A 26,845-nucleotide genomic window follows, 5' to 3' on the forward strand; every position below is an offset into this window, starting at 1 on the left:
CCGACGAGAGAAACAAGGAAGAAACGGGCAATAATCGAGTTCGGACATGCCGACCGCCGGAAAATCGATTAACTTTCCATCGATTTTTTCGACAATCGTCGATCGACTCTCGTAACGGAACGAATCGATCGGTTCGGTGTTGGAACAAAAAAAAATAGAAATAAAAAAAAATCGGTGCGCATTCCCCATTCGGGCCGCCACTGTGTCCTCGTCGTGCCGTAATTCATTACCGCCAGACAATTAATTTGCCAATTAAAAGTCAACAAGTAAGGTCATCCGCGGAGACGGCCAAATGCGAAACGCGAATCGGGAACGGCGAAGAAGAGAACGAGCGTCGCGGCGGTCCCCGTGGAGAGCGAGTCCGGGGGCGGGCGAAATATACCTTTTCCTCTTGAAAATTCTCCCCGACCGATATCGGCGTGGGCGGCGTCGACGGGGTGGTCCCCCGGTCGTCGTCCGTCCTCCCTTCGATCGACCTTGAACTCTCCGACCTGAGGTTCTCCAGGTGCGCCTTGTACTCCCTGTACTTGAGATCGTTGATGTCGTGCCTCATGTCCGCCGGCGCCGGCGGGTGCGGCCCGCCGCCCTCCACCCTGAGCCGGTCGGCGAGGCGGTCGTGCCCGTAGCCCCTGTCCAGGCTGTTCAGGTTCCTGTCCATGAGCGGCCGCTCCTGGGCCGGGTTCAGCGAGCGCTCCAGGTGGTTCAGGTGTTCCAGGTTCATGCGCTGCTCCTGGCCCATGAGCCGCTCGAGGCCGCGCTCCTGCAGGAGCCGGTCCGGGTTCAGGCTCAGGTTCAGCTCGAGGCCGTTGCCGCGGTCCACGTTCAGGCCCTGGTTCAGCCGCAGGTCGACGTTGCGCTCCCCCAGGCGGTCCCCCAGCGAGCGCAGCGTGTCGATGGAGCGCTGCAGGTGCGAGTAGTTGGCGTTGTTCTCCAGCAGCATCGCAGAAGGTTGGTGGAAGTCCAACCCTCCGCTCCGGTACTCCAGCCGGCCCTCCAGCTTAACTACCCCGGTGACCACCGACGACAACTACCGCTGCAACTACTTAGCACTGACGGGGTGAGATCACTGCTATTTAAACGGCCCGCCCATTCACACGTTCGTGTTTTGTTTATTATTGTCGATCACAGACTGCTCGATTATCCGGAGGATCGACAACACTCTACCGGCGACGTCGTCGACTACGATCTACAACAACTACGGCGGTGCGTACGTTACGGACGACGTGTTCGACGGTCGCTCCTCGCCCGCTCAGTTTCCTGGTCGGTCTAAACGAAACAAAAAAAAAACAACGAAAACAAAAACGTATCGGTTGTGTAAAAAAACGAGCGCTCCGATTGGTAGCAAAAACTATACTAACACACACTACATTAGAAAAAGTCTGGCCGCGTCTCGCAGTCAGCATCCAACATCGCGGTGTGCTGCGAGACTGCGAGTGGTGGGGGAGCGACGGCGGCGTGGTGGGGATAAGTGTTACGTAACAACATAATAAACGAAACAAGTGAGCGTCTGTGCGTCTCGTCTGCACCGCATCTCTCGGCGTAGGAGGCGGCGATTTTTTTCCCTTTCGAGCCGCCGCCGCCGCCGCCACCCCCCCCGACGTCTGGAGGGCCCGTCCGAAATTAATCGCCATCGATCGCGGCGGTGCGTGCGTGTGTGTGTGTATGTGTGTGTGTGTCTTTTCGGCCCGTAAATATTTGATGGCCGGGGGTCCTATTGATTTTCCGGCGGCGGGAGGCGGGGGGTGGCTGCGTTTTTTCCGATATTTTCGTCAAGGTCACGGCTGGGCGCGTTTCTGGGTCACCGGATCGAGTCGATCGTCGATCGATTTTCGGCCTCGCGGGGTAATTAGCGGAAAAATCGCCGCAAAATTGCCCAATTAAGCTGCCGCTCGCTTCGAGCTTCAAGGTCGACTCGCGTTGTGGCGGCGGCGATGCCTTCACCGAACGTCGCCGCCATCCGTCAATGGGACATGAAATATTACGGGCCCGGAGACGTTCCCAATCAATCATCATTCGCATCATCATCGTCACCGTCGTGCGCACAATGTACCCGCGTTTCAATTTCTTTTTTTACATTTAATTGTTGCTTAATGTTTCGTTGGGTAATGGGTCGCGCCCGCCGACGACCCCGTCGCCAAACCCGACACGGATCGAACTATTTTTTTCTGGATTAGGTTAGGTCGCGTTCTTATGGATTTTCGGCTACGACGGTTGCGACAGGACAGGATGACGCAATGACGACACAAATTCTTCTTCCCAAAGCACCACCACCCCTAACAACGAAATGTCATTTTTTATCAGACGGCTGTGCCTGCTCCGCTCGATACACGTCAAAAACTGACACTCCGAATCGTCGAAATGTCAAAAATTCCTGATTTGACACATTTCCGTCAAAGCTGCCTGAACTGCAAATTAAAATGTCAAAATCTAGTAGTATTAAAACAATCCGCTGTTGTGCGCAGCACAAATTGTCAAAAACTAGTACCTATATCGTTGGCCAATTTAAAAAGAAATGGCAAGCTGGACCCGTTGGATTGTTCTCGCAAAGAAGACAACAACGATGCTGTCGCGTTGAATTTCTTTTGGTCGTGATCGATCGGTAACGTACAGCGGGGTATTTTTCATAATCGTAATACGTAAACCACCCCGAAATGTCACACGAGGGTCTTCCAGAGGTGAAGGAACTGTCACAATAGCTGGGACAGCACGTACGATAAAAAGATGTTTTAAAAATTACCACCCTTAACGCCTTAACGAGAATTCTTCCCCTTTTTCTATAGAACTTTTCGTAAAAATTGCAAGTCAACATGCGTGTCCAAACGGTTTTTCCGCATTTCTATGGGGATGATGCAGGACTGATTTTGACGATGATAAACAGTAATAAACAACTATGTAGTAGTATTTATTGGAGGTAGTTTTAAGTAATTTTATAAGTAATGTACGATTTTGGTGTGTTGTGGTGTTCCTTGGCAGAATACTAATTGATACCAAGCGCATTCGGGTTTCCAAAAAAAAATGGTAATTAGGTCAAGTTAGTAAATTCGCTACTCATGCAAACTGTTATAATTAGTAAAAACTTACATTAGTTAAAAAATTTACTACATACGTTATTTTGATTTTAAATTTTTAATTCAATTACTAAGTCAACTCTTAACACTTTTGCTATCCTAATTACTAATTAGGCACAACAATAGATTTAGTTTCGTTTTAAACAGAATTATTTTAAGAATTAGTAAAATTAAGTGATCAGAATCAGAAGAAAATTATTTGAACAATTGTAATTATTCAGAATTGCCAGCAATATTGAATTTACTAGTTCCTGGTTAATTAAAAACAATTAAACATTTTATTAATAAATTGTAGATCTGAATTAGGATAAAACTGACAATTTTTTTATTATTATACTGAATTCCCTGTCAAACTAGTCAAACACAAACCTTGAACTTTTAAGTTGTTATCGCTCTAATCATTCTAGAGTTCATAAAAATTACTAAAACAAATTAGGAGATCAGAATATTATTTTCCTTTTACAAATTTAATTAATTAATTGAAGGAACGAACGAATTAGTGTCAATCTAAATTTGACATTCAATAAAATTATTGTTTTAATTAGTAAAATTAACCGAGAACAAATTTAAGACAAAACGATCAACCGAATTGTTTCATTTAACAGAATATAATTGTTTCAACAATTGTAATTAGTCGAAATTACCATTAAGATTGAAATTACGCATTAAGTAACAGTTAATTAATTAGTCGCAGCTGTGAACCAAAATACAATTGAGAATTTCTAATTAATTGTTAATTTATTTTTTATCTATGTACCACTTGGATTCAACAAATTTATACTAATTATGTGCAATTTTTATTACAATACACTGTTTTTCTTTTGGTTTTCCTCTTTTGTCAATTGTATTTCACTATTTCTCAAAACTATTTCATATTTACGTCACTTTGACATTTAATAGAAATAGGAAATAGTTTTGAGAAATAGTGAAATACAATTGACAAAAGAGGAAAACCAAAACAAAAACACTGTAATCTTATCGGTGACTTAAATTTGCAAAATAAAACTATAACAGAACGTAATTTGAATTTCCAAAATTAATCAAAGCAGTTTCTGCTTTACTTTCTCAGTTTGAGTCGATAAAAATTTGTAATTAATTAAATTAACTCAACGTAAATTAAATTAACCGTTTCGGGTTCACAGAATATTTCAACGATTGAAATAAAAATTATTTCAGCTTCTCAGCTCACACCGATTAGAATTAATGATCAACATTAATCAAAACTAATATCGAGGTTCTCAATTAAGAATCACCCAATTTAATTGATTCAACTTTTATTTTACAATAATTTACAACTGGGTACAATCTCAGGAAATGTAATTTTTTTGCATTAATCTGGAATTAATTCAGTTCGATTAATTCAACATAAATCATAACGAGTATCGAAGTAAATCCTCCAAATTATTTCAATTTTCATAATTAACGAAATTACTATCATTCTGTCACTGTGACAAAAAAATCAGGGGAATTAACGACCGCACTATTGATCGAACACTAACGACCGAATTTCTACTTAATTAGACATTACTTAGTTTACTAATTAATTAGTCACAGGTCCCGACGCAATTTTCAAATAATTAATCGCTCAAATTTTGATCGAAATCAAATCCATTTCGGCATAATCGAGTCAAAGGGGTGTGAGGTGAAGGTTTTTTGTGGAAATTTTTGTGACAACCCCGTAGACGCGAAAACTCTGCCGAAACCGAAATGAATCGGCGTTTCCCACGTGATAATGACGTCGTTTTTCTCCCGTCAAATTATTTCCTCGTCGAACAGAACTAATGTGACAAATTACCGGGTGATCGCAAAAAAAAAACACATACGCACCACCCCAGCCGGAGAAGAGGCGAACATCCCTAATCGATTTTTTATTTTAATTCATCCGACTTGTCTTCATGACTGATTAGACTAATCTAGCCGGGGCCAACTTTGCATAAACCGGCATACGTTTTAATCGGGGGCCGGCACAGCCTGCTTTTTTCTCACGCGTCTATGCAAATTCACCGGCTCCGTTTAAACGTGCTGCCAACCAAACAAACCGAAACCCCGAATCCGGTCATCCGTCTGAGCTAGTCGGCATGGGCCACCCTCCCGGCGATGGTCAATGGGGGGAAATTGATTTGAATTCGAAAAAAATCGCCGTTGAGGGGCGCCAGGACTGTGACCATTCCCCGATCGTCCTCGGCCGCGCGCCTCACAGTCCCGACCGCCCTGACCGGGGGTCAAAAAAGGGACGTTTCTTTTCACCCCCGGACGCGGCTTTGTTGCGAGATTTTTTTCCGTTAAACGTGCGGCAGGTCCGAGGGTGGTTTTTAACGTATTTTTTGCGGCCGTTTTGGCACGCGCACCCGGAGACAATGGGACCGTGATTTGTTTGTCTTTTTGCTCCGGGACCAGAACGGCCCAAGCCTCCGACGTAACAATTACCGACGAACCAAAAAGGCGTAATCGCGCGCGGACACGCGATATCCAAAATAAATATATATCGTAGGGGGAGGGGGCCCAAATTGGCCTAGATACGGACGAGCAGGTGGTCCGACGGCGGCGGTTCTTCCATTATCAATAAAAAAGTCGACGAAAAAATGGCGAATTTTTTCGACGGGGTTGCCATAGAGAACGCTTTTTTTGAGCAGCGCTAAAAACAATAACCTCCCCGAATGGATATAAATATTAATTTTATTATAATAGAAAACGAAGCCGGAGGGTGGTTTCGGTGCGCACTCTTAACAAAAAATTACCACCTCAGATAACATTCGCCGCTGAAAAAAAGTATACATTTCCACGAAAATTTCCACGAACTGGATATGTATTTATATTTACTCCAAACAATTTTACTAACGCATTTAATTCATTTGCAGAAACTGAATTACTTCTCAAAATTGACAATGATAATTAATTTAATTGTGGACAATTTTTTTTGTAATCAGAATTTGCCTTACTGCACTAAATTAGATTCATACTTGCGCGCAAAAATTACCTGTACATGTAATTAATTAATTCGGTCTGTATTCTGTAATTCTATCCGAGTACTAATTACGACTCAAGTGTTGTAATTTCGAAAATTAATTATTCAATTTATTTTTTTGTAATCATACGTTAATTACGACCAACGTAATTAGTACAATTATGTGCAGATATGGAGTCCCGCTTAAGAAAAAAAAAATGACGGCGTATAATAGATACAAATTAGATTACTACTGATTAGATGCTAAAACTGCAATTGTAAATTAGTAATTAATAAACGTCGTACAGTTATTAAATAACTAGTCAGAATTATTAATTAAGAGAGAATTACGAATTTGGGACTAACTATCCATTTTTTTAAATTAGTGAGTAAAAATAATTAGGTACGCCAAATTAGTACAAGAGAAAACTGACTGACAATTTTTAAATACCTGTCTCAATTTATTATATTTTATATAGGTGCTTTAATTGAATTAATTCAATTGATATTTAATTACGATAGTAATTAATTAGTAAATGTGCACTCTGAATAAACGAAAATTAATTAATATTAATTAAAATTAGAATTACTTCTACTCGTAAAATTCCTCAAAAAATACATTTGTTGAAATTAGTAAAATTAAGTTTTAAATCATTCCTTTTCCTATATTTCCGTTAGACACTTTAAATTAAGTGGAGAATATTTAAAAGCTGTATTAGACAAACACAATAGTTGTCTTAATTCAAAATAAAGTTGAATTTAAACTTACAATGTGCTAATTAAATTAGTAACAAAAATTGAGACATTTATATTTTTTCGTAAATGAATCACTTTTTAATTAAGACTTCTTTCAAATTAAGAAAATTAGTAACAATATTGCTCTGTATTTGCATAATTATTAGACACATTACAGTTACCACATTTGTTAATTAGTATTAAATCACCGTACAAATTAATAATTAGTTGAATCATAATGGGAAATCAAGCTAAATTGTTCGAGACAGCAATATTGATTTGTTAATTCGGTGATTTGGTTTACTAAATAATAAAATAATTGTTTTATTATTATTAATAAAATATGTTACTTGTTACTGGTCGTTTGACCAAAATTAAAATAATTGTATTAGTTGAACAGAATTATTTTTTTTGTTTTGTAAATTTATTATTCATATCTTTGCCTTTTCTAGTGTAAATTTTCTAATTAAACTAAAAACTAGTCGTACAATTAGTCTGACTTGGAATTAATTAGTAAAAATATGAATACATGTAATTAGATTTAATATTGAGTTTGTTACAACTGTCTTTTCGAACCTGTATTTTGAGCACCGCTCACGAACCATGCCAGCCCTCCATTTCCACGTGTTTTACCGGAAATGCCATCAACTTATTACCGCAAATAACCGTCGTTGTAATTATCGGTTTCATGAACGGCAAGAAAAACGCCACTTCATGTCACGATTCCTGAAATTTCGTACCGCTACCAATTTTTTTTTCGTCCATCGAGGAAATCCAGTGGCGCACCGCTAAATTAAAAACTGATCCCACCATCTCCCGGTTATCTCGTCGGAGGCCACAATGCGTCATCACGCGTTGGGCACACGCGAAAAATATTTAACCCAGAAATGATTGTCGGCACACAATGCCCCTTCACCCCCTTCCTCTCGTCGAAGAATATAGATCGGATCACGTACGGGGGCTTCATTGTATCGAAAATAATCGAATCGTGCTCCATTGGCATAAAAGAATGGTCGCGCCAAGAAGGAGAGGTACGTGGGGTGATGGCTTGATTTTTCTGTTGCAACCCCATCGGCGCGCCGTACCCTCGAACCACCCCAATCGCCGATGTTGACAGAATTATTAGTGTCGAATTACAACGGATCTAAGCAGATAAAAACGCAGTCGGATTTGTGTGTATTTAGATCTGTATTAAGTGGGTTATTTTATTGACTTGTTGCTCTGCTGGGTCGGAGGGTGAGCGGAAGTCACCCTCGTGGTGGCGCGAGCCGGCGGACAACTTCGACATAGTTTTAATAACTCGGGAATTATCACGCGAGGGTGGGAAAACCCAATTACAGTCTTAGAGTGTTCCGTACAAATTGTCTAAGCTCAGACAAATTTTAAAATTAATTTTAATAACTCTCGGTAACAACTGGAAATTTCTTTGACTGTTCAAAATCCCGTGAACTAATCTGCGACGTGACTTTTGTTTCTTTCAATTTTTTTTTTTGTCTTTCCTCATCATCGGGATCCCAAATAAGCATCGACTTCTCGTCAATTCGTGCCCGAGTCGTTGGTTTCGTGGCCGTAACGGTGAGCCACGGTCCATTCCGCCGCCGCCGCCACACCAACATAAAGCCGTCAAACCCCCCGACCTTGACAAGAAGTCCATAACTTAACCGTGCTTATTCGAAACGGGTCCACATATCAAATTCGTTCCGTCCATTAAAAATCCAAGACGGCCTCCCTTCTCGGAACACCCCATAAACGCGTCCTGTTTACCGTAAACCACCCCACGTGGGTCATTGACTCAGTTTTTTGCGCAATCCGGCCCTCAAATAAAGGGTTGCGTCCGACACGCCAAGCTTGTAACAACTTTTATTGGGGTCTGTGGGCCGTGTCCAGAAGCCGAACGCATCCCTCAAGAAAAAAACTCGAGAAATGCATTTCTTCCGCGTTTATTTGACTTGTAAATGGGACCGGGCGATGAAGGGTTGGTTTTATTGCAGTTTTATGGGGTGCAATGACGGATCGAGGCGGATTCGTTTACGATCTGATGGGGTTATTAGAGGGCGCGGCGCGGTGGTGGAAAAAATGGTAATTTGGGTCGATGGGAATCCGTCTTCTTGGAGTGAGCGACAGGACGACGACGTATCGATTGGTTCGTGTCGATAAACTGGTATGTTTCAAGGATACGAAATTTTAGGGAGCGGTACAGAGAATTAACAATTGCGAAGTGGGGGCGGCCTCTGGGCGGAAATGCGGACGTCAGGTTTTTGGGCGAATTTAGAACGGCGAGAATTAACATCTGATGGACTGTAATTTGATTTTTTACCGTTGGATGGGAGAGGTTCGGGTCGGAGGAATGCAGCGCGGAAGAAGTAGCTCAAAAGATTTGCAACGAGACATTTCGATAGATCATCTCCCAGCAATTAATTCATTTTTGGAGGCTTTTTTGCATTACTTTTTTTCATCAATTTTAACACAGCAATGAAAAATTTCCCAAACGATTTTTTTCGAAATTTTTTTGTACAAGAAATTGTCATCTTAGTCTTTCTGTCAAATGTCACCACTGGCGGTTAGAATTTATAGAATTTAAATTATTTTGATTTTTGACTCTGTTTAGGAACTTGAAAAATCTCTTATCTTAATCTTAAATTCGATAAACCTTGATGCAATTTGGAAAAAATGAAATAAACGTGAACGAAAATTTTATTTTTCAAACTTAGAACATCTAAAAAATGCATAAATTATTTTCTCGTGAAGGTAACGAAGAATTATTTGTTTTTTGATTTTGTTAAAATTTTTATCAATTTTTTTCTATAAATCCTCAAAAACGAAACATCAAAAAAGACTTTCACTTTCTCAAAAAGAAATAATAAACCAAAAAATAAAAAAGAAAATTAAAGAATACACAGGAAAGAAGAATAAAATGCATTCAGGTTGTTTTGGCATAATGGAAGGCCATGGAAATGTTGCATTTAAAGTTTGAGGTTATAAATAGCGTCAATGTCTAGTACATTGTTCAGCAACATGTTATGTTCATTTTGATAAGTCCGCATGTCAGGCACTTTATTGACGGACAGTGTGTCCAACGTTAAAAAAATAAATCATGGCGTCCCATTATGCCAGAACAACGTGACGGGTGTACAATTTTTTTCAAGATTTCAGATGAGAATTTACATCGATCCGATTAAGAAAATCCCTTTTCCCTTTTCTGTTCTCGCAAAAATTCATCTTCAGGTACCAAAAATGACCTCAGATCGATATCTGATTTATTAAAAGACCAATACGAATGAATCTACGACGTGACTTTGGTTTTGACAACTTCCTTAACTTAAAAAAAATATTGTTCGTACAAATTTTCGTCGGGAATGAGCGAAACTTTACAAAATTTCGTTCATGGTTGAAATCCTCATAAAAAAAATAAGTATTTGTTTCTTTCGTTGTTGGATGAAAATGTTTCGTTTTTTGTGTCCCAAAAATTTCAAAATGAATGAAATTCGATGCTCCAAAATTTTGGTAAAATCCAAAAAACGTAGTTCCGTAATCGGAGCTTTTCAGTTGTAGTTGGAATAGAATTTGTGGCTAAAAAGTTGGTTTCTGTGCAACTGTAACCCACATTCGGTGCTAATTAGCAAAATTCGGCAAGACGGTTAGCGTTCGACACGTGAATGCAATTATTGGCACAAATTAAAAATGCAAAAAACTTTTATCAATATTGGTCAGGGTCCGCAACCATCTCCGAGTCGCCCGAAACCGATCAGAATTCTGCCACGTTTCGGCATCTAATTAAATTAATGGATTAATTTCCTAGATTCCGTCTTTGTATCGGCTGCAAAACCTGCAATGCAAATGAGTTTTTTCGATCTAGTCACAGCTGGTTCTCTAAATTTTACGAGAATGTTATACATCACCATAAATGAGAGAAGTGGGGTTGGCAGATAACGCGAACCGACCGAAAATCGAATTTGTCGCGTCCAGTGGCGTCCGTCGGCCAGACCGAAATCGGCTTTTTACGGGCCAGGTGGAAGAGGCGTCCACAAAAAAAACACACACTCGACTACACCCAACGAATGCGGAGAAGAGGAAACGGTCCCAGGACAATTACCATTTTACCATTCCGTACGTCGTAGCATCATCATCCGATCACGCGAGGACGCCCGGACTAAAACAAACCGGAGCCAGTAATGACCGTAATCGCCGCCGACCAAACGACAATTTAATAACACACTCGGAGGGACGGAAAAAATTTCGCCCCCTCGAGGGACCCGCCACTGGACTCGAACGTCACTAATGACACTTCCTCGTCGAAGGTCTTCCACTTGCCGCGCGATCTGCATTCGCCGCCCCCGGGGGCGACGACCACCGCCGCCGGACCGGGTGGTGCTTTCAAGATGATCGGACGAACAGGTGGATGGCGTTCGGAGGGTCCGATCCCTCGCCCCCCTCACTCCCCCGAATCACGGCGATCCGACAGAAATATCCCGTTTCAGGGGAAAATGGGCGAGGGATGGTCGAGAGAAGAAAAAAAAACGCGATTTCGCACCCTCGTGGGGTGCTTGGTTTTTTTATTAAAACAGGAAACACTTACGGCGGCGGAAGCACGCCCCGGAAACCTTGATTTGTGCTGGATGAAACTAGTAGAAACGTGGGGTTTCCCCTCGGCGCGCCATCCGCGATGCGCGATTGTCTGCGAATTCGCGATTGGCGGATGGACGCTTCCCCTCGCGGCGCCATCACACCAGACCGCTTGATCATTCGAATATCTCAGAGTTTCCTAGAAAAATATCTCGTGTTTGACATGTCTTCACAAACGAACAATCATTCACACCGTCTCAATCAAAATCAAAATTCTGTCACGACCTCGGACGGATTCGTCGTTTCCTACTTGTTCGACAAGACGAAACAATTCTTTTGTGTACTCGAGCTCCTCATTATCCACCCCTGTTGGGGAAGGATTGAGACAAATCAAGCCACCTGATGCCCACAAAAAAATCACGTCCAGAGCCCACTTTTACTTTTACTCAGCCAACACATGTTCCATATATTATTCCACCCCCGACACAAAAAAAATCTCGAGAGTGTTTACACGTTGTTTTTTCTCCCCCCTCTCTCTCATTCCGGGATCCCCTCGTGTTCGAATGTAGCCACCACATGGACCAACAGAGTGGCCCAAACAAATCACGACCCTCGTCAGCCGGCAATTACCGGCTCGTTAGGCCGCCGCCCCCGGCCGCTCCGACCGCCAAGCAGCCCGCCACCCCTTTCTCGGTTCGCCGATCCGCTCCCGTGTCGTCGGACCCGATCGCGGCCAAAACCGCACCAAACAAACGACTGGTCCATCACAATTCTTGGGCTCCTAGACCGTGTGAACTCATCTAGCCGAGGGTTGCGTCGACCGGGGTCATGTGTTCCTCTCTATTAAGGGTAGACACACAGGAAATCAGTTTTGATCTCGACGGATCGCGGCCCGTCTCTCATTCAAATAAATCACGCGGGGGAAAAGTGAAATTGTTTTCGGATGGGAGGGGGCGGCGAGTACAGGTGGTTGAGACGGGGATGACGCGGCCGACGGACTTGACCTTGGGGATAAGGGGAGCGAACCACCGCCGGCATCTTGATGAATCGAAACAGATTTCGATCGGGGACCACTTTCGGTTTCGGGGTTGGCATCCGGAGGTGGTGGTGGCTTGTCGTGGTGACGTCACGGCTTCCTTTGATTCTATACATTGTTAATTAACTTGTGGAATTACGAGCTCGCCGCCACATTAATGTCAGCTGAGGCATGTTTACGATTTGTTTCTTTTTGGGCTTTTTCTTTTCAATTCGAAATTTTTACAAATTTATAAATAAAGAAATTGATGTCATTTCTGGCATAACTGAATTAGACCTGTGACATATTTATGAACAAATTTTATTTAAAATATGTATTAAATATTTCGGTAAGTTTTATATCAAAATTTTTAGAAATATACAGCATAGTGACGAACAGGTTTGATGTCATTTCCAGCAAAACTACGAGACTGTGTCATATGTATCTTTTTTTTTCATTTAATCAAAAGTTTTGTTCCTGCGATAAAGTCTCGTTTCTTTTTTCAAAAAACAAGGAACTGATGGCATTTCTGGCAAAACTAGAACAGACATGACGTCCTTATGGCAAAACGTAGTATTGTATCTAGTTTAAAATTTTTGAAATTTCAAAAGGAAATGTGGAGGATTTTTTATTTAAAAAACAAAAATTCAGACATTTTTCAATTTTTTTTCTAGAGAACATGCAGTAAAAAAATGCTTTTAAACATTTTATGATGTCGAAGAAGAAATTGATGTCGTTTCTGGCAGAACTAAAGCAGATCTCTTACATGTTCGACGAATTTCTTTGACCTCAATCCGGACAATCTTTTTCGCCTTTACACTTTTTTTTTGTTTGAAAATGTTCGAAAATCGAAAAATTCCAATAAACTTTTTCGACCTTTGTAAGTTTCGGCTCCCGATCGAAATCGAAAGCTCGTCGTCGAGGTCGAATTTCGGGGAACAAGTGTCCGTCGCTCTTGCGTCACGCGAGTGACATTACTCCCCGTGACGTCACGCGGCAATAAACCAGCCGACTGCGTCCTTCCCGTCCGTCCGTGACCGTGAAAGCGAAAATGTATATTTATCCCCGCGGCCGGCGTTCGTTATGTGCGAAAAAAATTATGGACGATGGCACTCGCCCACGATCCATAAATCTCACGTGTCGCGTCACCCCGCGTAATTTATTCGGCCAATTATCATATTATTGGTGAAAAAAAAAAGAGAAAAACACGACCGACAAGAACAATGTTTTTGTAATAAATGAAACGGGTAAAAAAACAATCCGATTTACATAATTTCCCGATTGATATAATCTCCATTACATCGAACGCCGGCCGAGACAGACAGAGAGAAAGAATTTCACAACGGTACCCCACACACTTAATAAACAATCAAGTAGTCGTGTGCCATTTTTTGTGACATCACTACAACTTATTATTACCTATAGAGAGTGGTTTTTTTCGGGTTTCACGGCCTTCCTCGATCTCTTTTTGCGGCGATCGTCCTCTTTTTTTTCCTCCTTTCCAGTTTTTTGCCCTGACGCGCGCTACTGGAATCATCCGAATATCCGAACGACGATAATCGATTCCAACGGTACCCCCTAATAATGTTTACTTTTCGGGGGCTCCGCTATTTATGGGCTCTTTAACCCCATTCAGGCATTGTGCCAAAAGTTCAACACCTGACATAAAGAGAGCGACCGCACCGATTGATCGCTGCGTTTTTCGAGGGGTCGTAGGGCTCGATCGGCACGAGACGCACACCCCCCGATGCAAATCGACCGGCCGGGGGCGGCGACCGCGACTTTATCGCGGGTGAATCCCGCCGCCTACTTATCTCGCGCGTAATTACAGCGAAAACGTCAACAATTTGCATACATTGTTGCACAACGTGCGTCACGAAAAACAATCGCTTGACGAAAAGTGAGTTTTCGTTTCGGTCGTCGAGGTCCATTCGTTTGTTTTTTTTTTCGAAATTCGACCGAATTTAATTGGCTCCCGTCTCGTCGAAATTTGAATATTCGGAGAATTAGTTTTCAACGCCTACTGTGTGTTTTTTTTGTGTATCTTGATCATAACGGTTGTCGCACTTTGACCCTTATAATTAGTGAAACTGTCAACGAGATCTTCGTCGGACAATAAATACGTCACAAAAAACGGCTACTTGATGGGAATTCTCTTTTTATGGGATGTTAACGTTCTCCGAATTTCTTGCGTAACTATGTGCGAAGAGAAATTCGAAAAATTATGACGTTTCATCACCGCTACAGATCTACAAATTTTTCAAATTGCTTTAAAAAATTTTTTTTGGGGAAAATGTTCAAAATTTTCTCAAAACAATTTACTTTTTAATCTTTTCTACGTTGCATAATCAGCTAAAGTCAATATTTCTTAGTAGATTTGAGTGAGTAAAAATAGTCAAGGCCACCGATTTTTTTTCTTAGAAACGGTTAAGTAATATTATTGATTTCTTTTTTACTTCGTTAAACTGGGAAGAACAGGTGATATGTGTTTGTGCTAGAGAGCGTTGAAATTTACATTTAAAAAAAATGTGTCATGTTTTACAGAACAAAAAAGATTTATTTTTATAACGCATTTGAGAATTTTTGATTTTGAAATTTGACTATTTAATACTTAATCACCCTGTATACAGTGGCCATTTTAAAATGATACAATGTTCCTTCCTTGTTCAATTAAAAAAATGAGAAATGAAAACCATTCATGGCGAATTTTCGTGCATTGGCACTCGCATCTGACCGAAGCGGCACAGTCAATCATTGTTCGACACGATTTTACGAGACTTCGGTGGAAATTCCATAATCTCCTGAATCGAACAAAGAATGGTAGAAACGAACTGTCAGCGCCTAACGTCGATAAATAACGCCGAAACTCGTTCTCGTCTCGATGGTAGCGGAAGTCGTCGAATCGGAGCCTCCGTAATAATTGTCAAAATCGGCGCTACACGCCGTACGTTATGCGTAGCCCCCAAAAACGAAACCTGTTCCAGATCTCTTCGCCGCGATAAACGATTTCGTTTTTCCAAACAGCCGCCAATTCTTCACGCTTCCACGATTCGTCGGAGGAAATTCGCCGCCCCGACGACCTCACCTCTCCAAATATGGCAGGAGATTTTTGTTTTTTTTTCGCCGACGCCACTCGGACACGAGCAAACAATTTTTTTCGCTTCGACACCTGTTAATCGTCATCTCGGATCGCAATTACATAAGGAAATAGTATCAAGATAGCGGACGGGACTAATTAATTATGCAGGACGTGTTGGCACCACCTTACACGTCATGTTAATTTCGAGTTGTTACAAAATTTTTGTAAAAATTCTTTTTTTGGGAGGACCGGTCGGTAGTTTTGTGCGTCACGGGTAATTCGTTTGGCATAAAACAACAGACCTGTCACGTGAGACTTTAATCCGTTGAAATTATGCAAATAAGAGTGAGATATAGAATTTTTTATTGTTTTTTTTTTTAGTTGTTTTGTTTCGGGTTTCTACGACCATTAAACAGCTCATTAGTTTCAAATTACACTAATTACAGGGGGGCAATAAAAAAAACTCTTTGATCCATCATGAACAGACCTCACAATGATCGGTTTCAGGCTTGGAAACTGTCGACAAGGACACAGATTACTACGCTACGAGACTATCTCCTAGACTAGACAATTATTATCGTACACTGGTTTACGTATACATATTTTGACTGGCCACTGTGTATATGTATAATAATAAAAGCACCACAATTTGAAGATTTTTTTAAGCTTCAGTTTACTCTAGACGAATAATCACAAAAAAAAAAATGTTTTGGAAAATTAAAAATTATGCGTGGATGAGTCAAACTGGTTTGGTACCATTTTGTGTTTTCAAATTTTGTAAAATGGTTCCAGATTTTGGAAATAAGCAAAACAGTCAGATGTTCTTTCTTGGAACAAAAGGAACTTAATAACTTTTAATGTTTTGAATGATTTACAAAAAGACAAAACATGTCAAGATCTAAAAAAAAACTACTTTGACTATTTTTGATTTACGATATCGATCAGCAAAAAATTTAAATGACTGGAAATGAAGTAATATCAAACAAAATTTCTCGAAAGGTCGCTTGATTTTCACAATTTTTCTGTTCTTTCACTGTTTCGTTTTTAAAACATGTCTACTTCGGATTTTTTGGAATAATTTTTTAAATTCTATTTTTTTTTACAAAACAAAATTTACTGATTACTCTTGTGCTGTGCTTGTCTTCTTTTCCCGTTTCTTGGAGAAAAAGTAACAAAATAACTTTTTAGCGTGGGATGATTTAAAAAAAAAACAAACGTTTTGACTATTTTTGATTTATGTAGTTGTCCATTCGCTAAAAATTTAATTTAAATAACTCCAAAAGTTAAATCATGTCGAGCAAAACGTTATTGATCGTCGGTTTTTTTTTTGTTGGATTTTTTGCCTTAAAGATATTGATCTATTTTGGATTTTTTTGACAAAATTTTGAAATTTGATTTTTTATACAAAACAACCAAATTAATTTGATTTCTCTACCAATACAATGAAGATTCAGTAACTGCTGCAGAATATTTGGTAAAATTATTTTTCATTAGTATGTACCTACATTATTGTTCTTTTCTCAAAAACCAAATTGTCACAAAATATCATGCCAACATTTTTTTTAATGCGATAAATTTCATGCGGGTCCAAACTAGGCAGTCCAGAATGTTTTTGGAAAATTTCAAAATCATGTAGATTCGAGTAAAAAATTGGTTTGACAAAAATTTGTAAATCAAAATTGTACAAAATGATTCCAAATTTTGCAAATAACTAAAACAAGCAGGTGTTTCTTAAAGAAAAAAAACTGAAGATCTTTCAATCCTGTGCTAATTTAAAAATACTATCAAGGAAATCCAAATTAAAAAAAAAAAAACAGTTTTGACTATTTCTTATTTAGTTGTCCATTCACAAAAATTTTAATATTAATTTTCTGTTTCTTCACGCTTCTGCCTTTGAAACTTCTAAGTAGCTCTGTCGCGGATTTTTTCGAAAAAATTTTGAAATGTGAATTCTTTTACAAAACAAAATTTAATTTGAAAAATAAAACTTCCCCATTTCACATAAATGGGTAGATGGTATAAAAATTATATGCTCGCTCAGGTTTGTATTTTTTTTAGAGCCATGTCGTTTCCTGAATATTTTTTTTCGTTTGGGTGATGAATAGCAAAGTTATAGGGTGGGCCGTTTTTTTTAAGACAGCCTTGTATATGATAAATTGCGGGGCCAAGCTAGCAAGTGGATAAATGTTCTAAAACCGTAAATTAAATCTTTGTGGAAAATTTAAAAACTATCTAGGAAATCTGGAACTATAGTTTGTCAAAAATTTTTGTTTTCAAATTTTGCAAAATGCTTCCTAATTTTGGAAATGACTAACAGAATCAAGTGTTGTTTCTTCAAAAGTAACTGCATAATTTTCAATCTTGTGTTGATTTAAAAAAAGGTTTTGTCAAACGTGTTGAAATTAAAAAACAAAACAACAGTTTTGACTATTTTTGATTTAGTAAAAAATAAAAATAACTCCAAAAGTTAAATCATGTCGAGCAAAACGTTATTGATCGTCGTTTTTTTTTGGTTGGATTTATTGCCTTAAAGACATTGAAATTGATCTATTTTGGATTTTTTTGACAAACTAGGCAGTCCAAAATTTTTGGAAAATTTAAAAATCATCTAGGTTCGAGTCAAAAACTGGTTTAACAAAAATTTGTAAATCAAAATTGTACAAAATGATTCCAAATTTTGCAAATAACTAAAACAAGCAGGTGTTGTTTCTTAAAGAAAAAAAAAATGAATATCTTTCAATCCTGTGCTGATTTAAAAATACTGCCAAGAATATCAAAATTTAAAAAATTTTTTTTGACTATTTCTGATTTAGCTATCCATTCACAAAAATGTTAATAACTGTTGGAGATAAATGTCGAGAACAAAACGTGGCTCGATCATTGTTAATTTTCTGTTTCTTCACACATCTGTTTTTGAAACTTTTAAGTAGCTCTGCCCCGGATTTTTTCGAAAAAATTTTGAAATGTGAATTCTTTTGCAAAACAAAATTTAATTTGAAAAATAAAACTTCCCCATTGCTCATAAATGGGTAGATGGTATAAAAATTATGTGCTCGCTCAGGTTTGTACTGTTTTTAGAGCCATTTCGTTTCCTGTATAATTTTTTTTCATTTTGGTCATCAACAGCAAAGTAATAGCGTGAGCCGTTTTTTTAAGACAGCCTGTATATGATGAATTGCGGGGCCAAGCTAGGAAGTGGAAAAATGTTCATTAAACCGTAAATTAAATCTTTGTGGAAAATTTAAAAACTATCTAGGAAATTCTGGAACTACATAGTTTGGCAACATTTTTTTGTTTTCAAATTTTGCAAAATGGTCCCAAATTTTGGAAATGACTAATAGAATCAAGTGTTGTTTCTTGAAGTAAAAGAAACTGCATAATTTTCAATCTTGTGTTGATTTAAAAAAAGGTTTTGTCAAACGTGTCGAAACTAAAAAAACAAAACAGTTTTGACTATTTTTGATTTAGTAAAAAATTAAAATAATAAATAAGTTCAGTAATATGAAGCAAAACCTCGCTCGCTCATCACAATTTTTCTCGCCTGGATCTTTTTTGTATTTTTTCGAAAAGTTTTTGAAATTTGAGTTTTTAGAAAACAAAGTTTAATTAATTTCTCTGAAGCTATTGGTACCTTGAAGATTCAACAGCAGCTGTCGAGTATTGAGCAAAATTATTTTACCGATAGTAAATTATTCTTCTTCATGTCAAAAACCAAATTGTCACAAAATCTATCTTTTTTTTTTAATACGATTCGTTTCAGAAAGTGGAAAAATGTATCTAAAGTCATGAGTCGAATACGACTTGGAAAACAGTAGTGGGTACATAATAATAGTACATAATAGTAATAATAATAATAATAATAAAGGGGATAATGGAAACCTAACAAAAAGGAAAAGCGACAAAAAACGTGTAAATGAGATGTTTTTTGTTTGGTCCCCATCGTGGACGGGCCCCTAAGAAGACATTGCCGAATTTATTGTCGACGATAATAATAACGTGTAACATTTCTGCGGCTACCGTGGCCTACTTATATCTCCATTAATAAACAATGCTCGCAAAAAAATCCATCCATCCATCCATCCATCCAGCGACGCTCCTCCGTCCATAAACCTCGCATAAAAAATCACTTTCGATCCGTCTCGATCTAGTGTGCCTCGGCCGCGGTCAACTTTTTTAAAATGGACTATTTTTTTACCTGTGTGCGGGGTCACACAAAAGGGTCCGTCTACCTGTGATCTTACCTAATAATCCGACCGCTCGCGTTCCCCCCTCTCTCTCTGACACACGGTAGTAACCCGGAGGGCCCCGTGCGACCGAGAGGGACCGCAACAACGAGATTCCTATCCTGGGGCCCGTCACACGCTGATCGAAGATGAATCAAAGGAAGTAGTTACGCGCGGAGATTCGGCTTTTCGAAGCGATTCCCCCCGCGGCGAGGGGGATCCGACCAGATTTTTCCGACATTTTTATTTCGGTGGTGATCTGACTCACCTGCGGACACATTTTACACTGGTACTTCCTGGGCTGGGGACCGCCGTTCTGCATTCCGCCCATCTTCGTCGCGTTGATGGGTTGCGGCACCACCAGCAGGGCCGGACTCGAACCGGCCACCCCCGGACTCGACGACGACGACGTCGAACGACCGGAAGTGTACAGGCCGGGGGTGCCTCCCATGTGGTGCTCCTCCATGTCTGCAACAAATTAAAAAAAAATCACAAAAGAAGAAAACGATTTACAAATACAATCTTCACTTATTCTTCAGATTCTTCATTTTAACCCGCGCAAAAAAACAAAAAAAAAAAGAATCATACATCATCACAAAAGAAGAAAGCGATTTAGAAATACAATTGTCACTTATTCTTCAGATTCTTCATTTTAACCCGCTCAAAAAAACAAAAAAAAAAAAGAATCAACCATCATCACAAAAGAAGAAAGCGATTTACAAATACAATCTTCACTTATTCTTCAGTTTCTTCATTTTAACCCGCTCTACAAAATACACTTAGATACACAAGTAATGTGTCAATAAATCCAAATTGCGTGGATCTATATTAAAATGAAGATTTTTGATCTTCACTTTTCTTCTTTACAAGTAGGTATGGTAGTTGCAAATTATTGGATAAAAGACAACTTTGAAGAAACGAACCGAGCCTAAAAATAGCTATAGTGACTGGTGGCAGTTAATTATTCACCATTTTCTTCTTCTAGATTTTCCTTTCTTTTATTTCTTTTTATTTCTTCATTATATGTGGCCAAAAATTTTTTTTAACAGTATTTTTGCTTTATTCATCTAAAGGAGCAACCGTGAGACATAGACCCAAGGAATAGTTTACTGAAACCTTGAACTTGGACGCATCTTCCAATTCTTTTTCTCGCAAGGAATATTTTTGTCTGCTGTTTACTTCTGAATTGGCAAAAAAGTGTTTATAGTGTGTTGTGACTTTGGAAAGTAATGTCTTAGCTTTGTTCGAGTAAACGTCAAACGGTAGAACAAAAGAATGACTTGCTGAATCCTTGAACCTCGGTGCACCTTGCTGGAGGTTTGGTAAGGTGGAGAAACGCGCGTTTCTACTAGTGAAGAAAATCTTCGCGTTCTGAAGAAACGAGTTCAGCGCCGTCCGAAAAGTTCGAAACCAGTCTTCGAACACGAACAAAGAGAGCAGGACCGAATTTTTGGCAATTTAAAACTAGAGACTTGAGGCTACCGAAGAACCGATTAAGATTAAATTATACACCGAAAGGAAGATAAGTGCGGACAGTTAGGAGCGATCATCGTAACGGTCACGTGTCGATGTGAGTGCGAAATGGGGAAAGAGGATGAAGCTTGGGAAAAAGGAAGAAAACGAAGATCGTGGCGCTTTCCACCTGCAGCGGTGACTTTCCCGTTCCCATCTAATTGATCCCGTGTTGCGCCATCAAATTAAATCAATCTGGTCGATCGACCAAGTCGCGAACAAGTTTTGCGGAATTTTTCGCCTAACTCTAACGGTACCCCCCCGATCGAAAAAATATGCAAAAACATAAATAAAACAAATAATTAACGACGAAGTCCGAAAAAAAAAGAAGATGCATAGATCAAAAACAAGTCGGCCGTGAAATGTGCAGACCGCCGCTCCTCAATTTTTTTCGGCGCGGCGCTTCCGACCAACGGGCGTCTCCGTCGCCGCCCACGTGACCCCAAAGCAACGGTCGCAGCAGGCGGCCACGCGTTGGGCGCCGAAACAATGCTTTAATTTAGCGGTGATGCATTGTGCGTCACGTGCTGCGATGAATTTCGAAGAAAATGAAGAAAAGGTGACGAAAATCGAACCGCGGCGGAGCCTGGCCTTGGTCGGCATCGCGCCCGCGGCGCGGGGGGCGGCGGGCGAAGAAATCCCACGTGTATTTCGGATGGTGCGCCGAAAAGCGTGCGGTGAAGAACGAGTGAAGAAGGAAGAGGGAGAGGAGGCGGGAAAAAAATTGCAAGTCAAGATTTCCTGCTTGACGGGTTTCGTCGAGTTTAGCTGATTAGAAGAGAGAGGTGGCTTTGGATTGGCGTTCAACTGATCAAAACTGTATTCCGTTTGAAATTTTTAAATATTACATTGAGCTGCTGTGGGATCAATTAAAACGACAAGTCGGGTACACCGTGGGTGGCGAGCGGAGATCGGTGGAGGAGACGAGATAACGGGGCGCGAAAACGAAGAAACGGGACTTGACGGGAGAAAGGTGCTCGGGAGTTGCGAAAAAAGTTGACGGAGAGGAGGGGCGAGCCGAGAAGAAAGTGGTGAAGAAGCCGCGCACAGGTTCCGCAATTATCATTCGCTAATTTGCGAAGAAATCTGAAGAGATGTTGTTTCTGATGCGATTTAAAAACAGACAACCGAAGAACATGACTAAACTAACTTCACTCTTGAGCATTCAAGTAGTAAATGGTAAATGTCAAATGTGTACTTGGATTAAATTTTAACTAAGGTTTAGGCAACGTGAAATATTTTCGGTCGAGTCAATTTAATCTTTGATCGGTTGTTTACACAAAAAGAATTATACTTATGGTGTGCACTTGTTACATTAGTTGTCCAGTCATGGATTAACTGTAAACCAAGGTTATTACATATGGAAATGTCGGATGGTTGTAATTATGTTAAGATAACAAGTTTTGTCTGCCAACTAATCTAGATCAAAAGTGTGGACCGCAAGATTAATTGTCGACAGTTAGTGAACAAATTTACATTAAATTCTTTGCATTTTGCTCTGCGAGTGCATCGCGGTTTGGTCAATTTCTGTTGAAAAATATTGAGCAAGTGGCGGAAAGTGTGTTATGGAAATCGAATTAATTACCATAACACCCGGTATCATTAATATTGGTGCTAAAAGTAAGACAGTGTATGTGGTGGAACATGGATGTGGTCTTTTTTTTTTAATGAAAAATATACGGAGTGATGCGGAAGCAGATTAATTTTAAATCAAAATGTCTTAAAAGATCTTAAAAAATCTAAATGTGACTACTGGGTTGTGTTGGTAGACTTGAATTGCCAAATAAAGAATTTTGAAAATTTTACAGTAAGATACATTTTATGTCAACTTAAAAATATGTTGCATAAATAGTACATATTTTACAAAAAACAAAACTGTACAATTTGGTTCTGAAAAGTTAAAAATATACGGTGTGGTTCTTAAATCATTGTCTTGTTTCTTTTATTTTTTACACCAGAAAATAATATCTGATAGGTTTTTAATTAACTTGATCTTTTATCAGTCGAAAACTAATAAAATAAAAAATAATTTTACACAGTGAATCTGTGCTAGCTCAAAAAATAGTACTCAATGCAAAATAACTAAACGTCAAAATATTTTTTTTCTTTTTCGAAAGATAGCCAGCTCTCTTTTTTGTCGCATGCTTTGTCAAAATGCAATTTAGAATATGTTTAAAAACAGTGATTGACAAAAATATACAGACAATTTAAAAAATATTTGTCACTACATATTTTATTGAACAAATATTTTTGTGTTTTGGCATTTAGGAAGTTAAAAATATAAAATAGGACTCTCAAACGGTGTTAATCCTTTTCATTTTTGTTTATACTGCTGATATGGGACCAGAATAATTTTGAAAATTTTACAGAGTGGTCCACAAAAGGCTACATTGACTGGTGCAAAATTACACTAATTTTGAAATTTCCGATTTATTTTTTTAAATATGTAATAATCCAAAATTAGTAATAAACTGTTACATAACACAAAGAAAGCAAAATTGTTTGATTTTTTTTTTGTTAATTTTCCAGCGTGACAAAAATGTAAATTTATTTAAAACTGAAAAATCCGATATATAGTGTGATTTACAAACTATATATTCATATCCTCTTTTTCCATATTACAAAAATACGACAATTACAAATCGACTTTTTTATAACCTTAAAGTTTTTTTTTAATAACTAACCAAAAAATTATTCTTGTTTTTTGAAAAATGTATGTAGATTATTATACGATTAAGACTAAAAATTTTGAGTAGTTAATTTAAGATTATAAAAAAACTGCATTAAATTAAAATGAAGAAAAGTAGATTAGCTATTTGTGGAAAATGAAGAAACAAGTAGACAAATGTAAAATGTAATAGGTAATACACATTTCTGTAATGAGCAAAACATAATACGGAAGGAGAAGAAACGATACATCGCGCGAAGAAAATCTTCGCGCGCAAAGTGAAGACGAACACCCAGAAATTCAAATTAATTTGGCGCGTCGAACTCGCGAACTTGTGCAAAACGAAGCAAAACCGCCGGAACCGAAGAAATCCACCTTTTCCATCATTTACAGCTTCCCAGAAACGCAACAGCAAATCACAAAACATAAACCACTCCGATCCAATCAATAAAACAAAACCGTGAACGAAAAAAAAAAAAGAATCGGAGAAAAAACCCGTCCAATAAATCTCTCAGATCGTCCGAAGAAATTAACAAAAACAACACACTACCGTCTACTCCTTTGCCGCTCGCGTCGCCTCCTGGTTCCGCATTAAAAATTATATAAGGATGACGTCACGTTCGAATTTTTTTTTGCCGAATTATCTTCCCCACCCATGCCGAGTGCGACGTGTGAGCGTGTATGTGTGTGTGAATGTGTGTGTGTTGAGGTTCTGTTGCCATCTAGAGTGCTCCGTACAGGTGTCTTGAGGTCGTCATTTCGAAGCCGAAGTGTGGGTTTTTGGATCTTGATAAAAATGCGCTATGCATGCGTAATTATCATTCTACACCGACCGGCATAAATAAACATTAGAAAAAAATTCGCGTTCTTCTCCTTTAATTTTTTTTTTGAATATTCATGGTTCTTGACGAATGGCGGTCGAGATAAGTGCCATTGCGGCGACGGCGATGGCCCCCGTTTTCTTCGTCCGCCGATAGAAAGAAAAATCCCTCTTCGTTCTTTCTTCGTTTTCTTCCGAGAATTATACGCTTCACGCTAGAGCGTGTCCGCTGTTTTATTTTGGCGTTTAATTTCATAGTTCAGTAATTTTTACATACTTTGACATATTTAGGAAATTGCATATTTTGTGTATAATGTGAAAGTGCACGTTTAGAATGGGCGAGGAAAAAAAGAAACCAATTTCTATAAAGCAAACGGCAACGGTCTCGCGGCGCGCACAACAAAAAAATCAAAAAAAGAAAAATCCTAATAACCACTGATATGGAAAATTGACAAAGATTAATAAAAGATTGGTTAATAACGATTTAAATGGACAGCGGGACAGTGGCGTGCGGCCCGAAACTACAAAAAGACTAAGTGTGCTGGTACCGCAAGTACGACAGTGACAGTTCTAATTAAATATTATTTTTTTACGCGCGCTGTACTGTTAACGCCCGAAAAACCACAACTTATGGATGGAATTCTTTTTCGTAAAAAAAACACCCACGAGGTGTAGATTATTCCATCATTGCGCTGTCAAATACTCCGATTCGCTGTCAAAATCTTTGCTGCCTTAACAGACATACATAAATATTGCATATCACTATTATTATTATTTTTTATGCTATTCAAAATTCCGACCAATAAAGAGACATTTTCATCTACTTATTTTGTCAGATTTTTATTAAATACATATTTTAAAATAAAAAAAACATTTTGAGTCGACTGGAGGTCGCGTGATAATGTTCAAAAATGTAGATATCAATGTAGTCACACTGTATGGGACCATTTTTTAAACATTTTATATAGTTGTACCTCTATTATAATTTTTTACCGTTTTTGGCAAATTTTCTTTAAATAATATATTTTCACTACATAACTTTTTAAAAAAAATTGTTTTTTCCAAAACTATGTTAAATTACGACAGCCAGATGTGTAACAACGCATGTTGCATTTTTTATTCTTGCAGGCAGAGCCTGCTATAGTACCGCACCACCTTGACTAAAGACGGGACAATTTTGGAAAACATTTTCAAAATAATACAAAATTTTGACGACACCTGGCGCCACATTATTTACAAAAGGTCAAGAACGTTCCTCGAATCTGTAGATCAAGTACACGACGTTCAATTGTTTCCAAGAAAGGTAATCCGACGATGTTTTCTTCGAAAAGGCGATGCTCACTTGTTTTGTAGTTGCGCGTTTCGACTTCACCGAATGTCAGAGACAATATTTTGACCTGAGGCAACGAAAGATCCCAAATTTGTTTGTTTTTCGATAATAGGATCTTCGTTTAGGCAAATGACACAATTTTTGGACAATTTTTCAAAATTTTGAGCACACCATATGGTGCTATATGACGTCCTGTTGTCAAATTTAATTTTTTTTTGGCCCTACAAGCGTTTTGCTGTCATTTGCTACACCTTCGCTTGTCACGATACAATTTTTGACACAATTTTCAAAATAATATCAAATCAAAAAAACATGCTCGCTTGTCTTTACAATGACAATGACTGCGAGAGGCCCAAAACACCACACTCGACTGTTTGTTCAGAATTTTCGAGCACGCGTAGTTTCAGTCAATCACCCTGTATACAATCGATTTCCTGTCGTGCGATTTTGTCCGCGGTGGACTTTTCGACGGCCCTGAGCGTTTGTCGTTCCGCAATCGCAACGTGACAGAGAAATTCGGTGTGATTCGTTACGTTGCGGTACGATTACGAAAATTTATTAACGGCCGCTGTCAGTCAGTCAGTGTCGTGCTGTCGGGTTGAAATTTCGGGAGAGAAAAAAAAAGTGAAACCGTCGGACAATGGCCGAGTGACGGGCGTTGGAAATCGGTGGACGTTTTTGGAAAACGGGGGTTAAAAAAGGCGGCGAATAAGGCAACTAGAAAGTAGTGCTGGACGAATCGAAATTTGCACGTCACGTTTTTTGTTTTTTTCGATTGGCACACCTGATCTACATTTTACGTCCTGCTCTCGTCAACTCGGTTTGGAACAATTTTCGGAAAATATTTTTTCAACAGGAAATAAAAAGTGTTATAGCCCTGATAACATA

The 26,845-nt window shown here is 39.0% G+C and overlaps 1 protein-coding gene across 5 annotated transcripts in view; it reads right to left on the reverse strand.

Annotated features, from left to right (window-relative positions):
• LOC138128967 (zinc finger protein rotund-like) overlaps positions 1-26,845 on the reverse strand; it is a 198,797-nt gene that overhangs the window by 19,880 nt on the left and 152,072 nt on the right. For 4 of the 5 annotated variants that reach the window (XM_069045219.1, XM_069045221.1, XM_069045220.1 and 1 more), the window contains 2 exons: positions 19,896-20,095; positions 11,324-11,509 (listed from right to left, as the gene is read on the reverse strand). In XM_069045219.1, the coding sequence (XP_068901320.1) occupies positions 11,324-11,509; positions 19,896-20,095 (386 nt within the window). The remainder of the gene's footprint in view (positions 1-11,323; positions 11,510-19,895; positions 20,096-26,845) is intronic. The other variant, XM_069045222.1, reaches the window with a different exon arrangement.

Source organism: Tenebrio molitor, chromosome 4 (genome assembly GCF_963966145.1).
Source record: "Tenebrio molitor chromosome 4, icTenMoli1.1, whole genome shotgun sequence".
In the NCBI taxonomy this organism is placed as follows: Eukaryota; Metazoa; Arthropoda; class Insecta; order Coleoptera; family Tenebrionidae; genus Tenebrio; species Tenebrio molitor.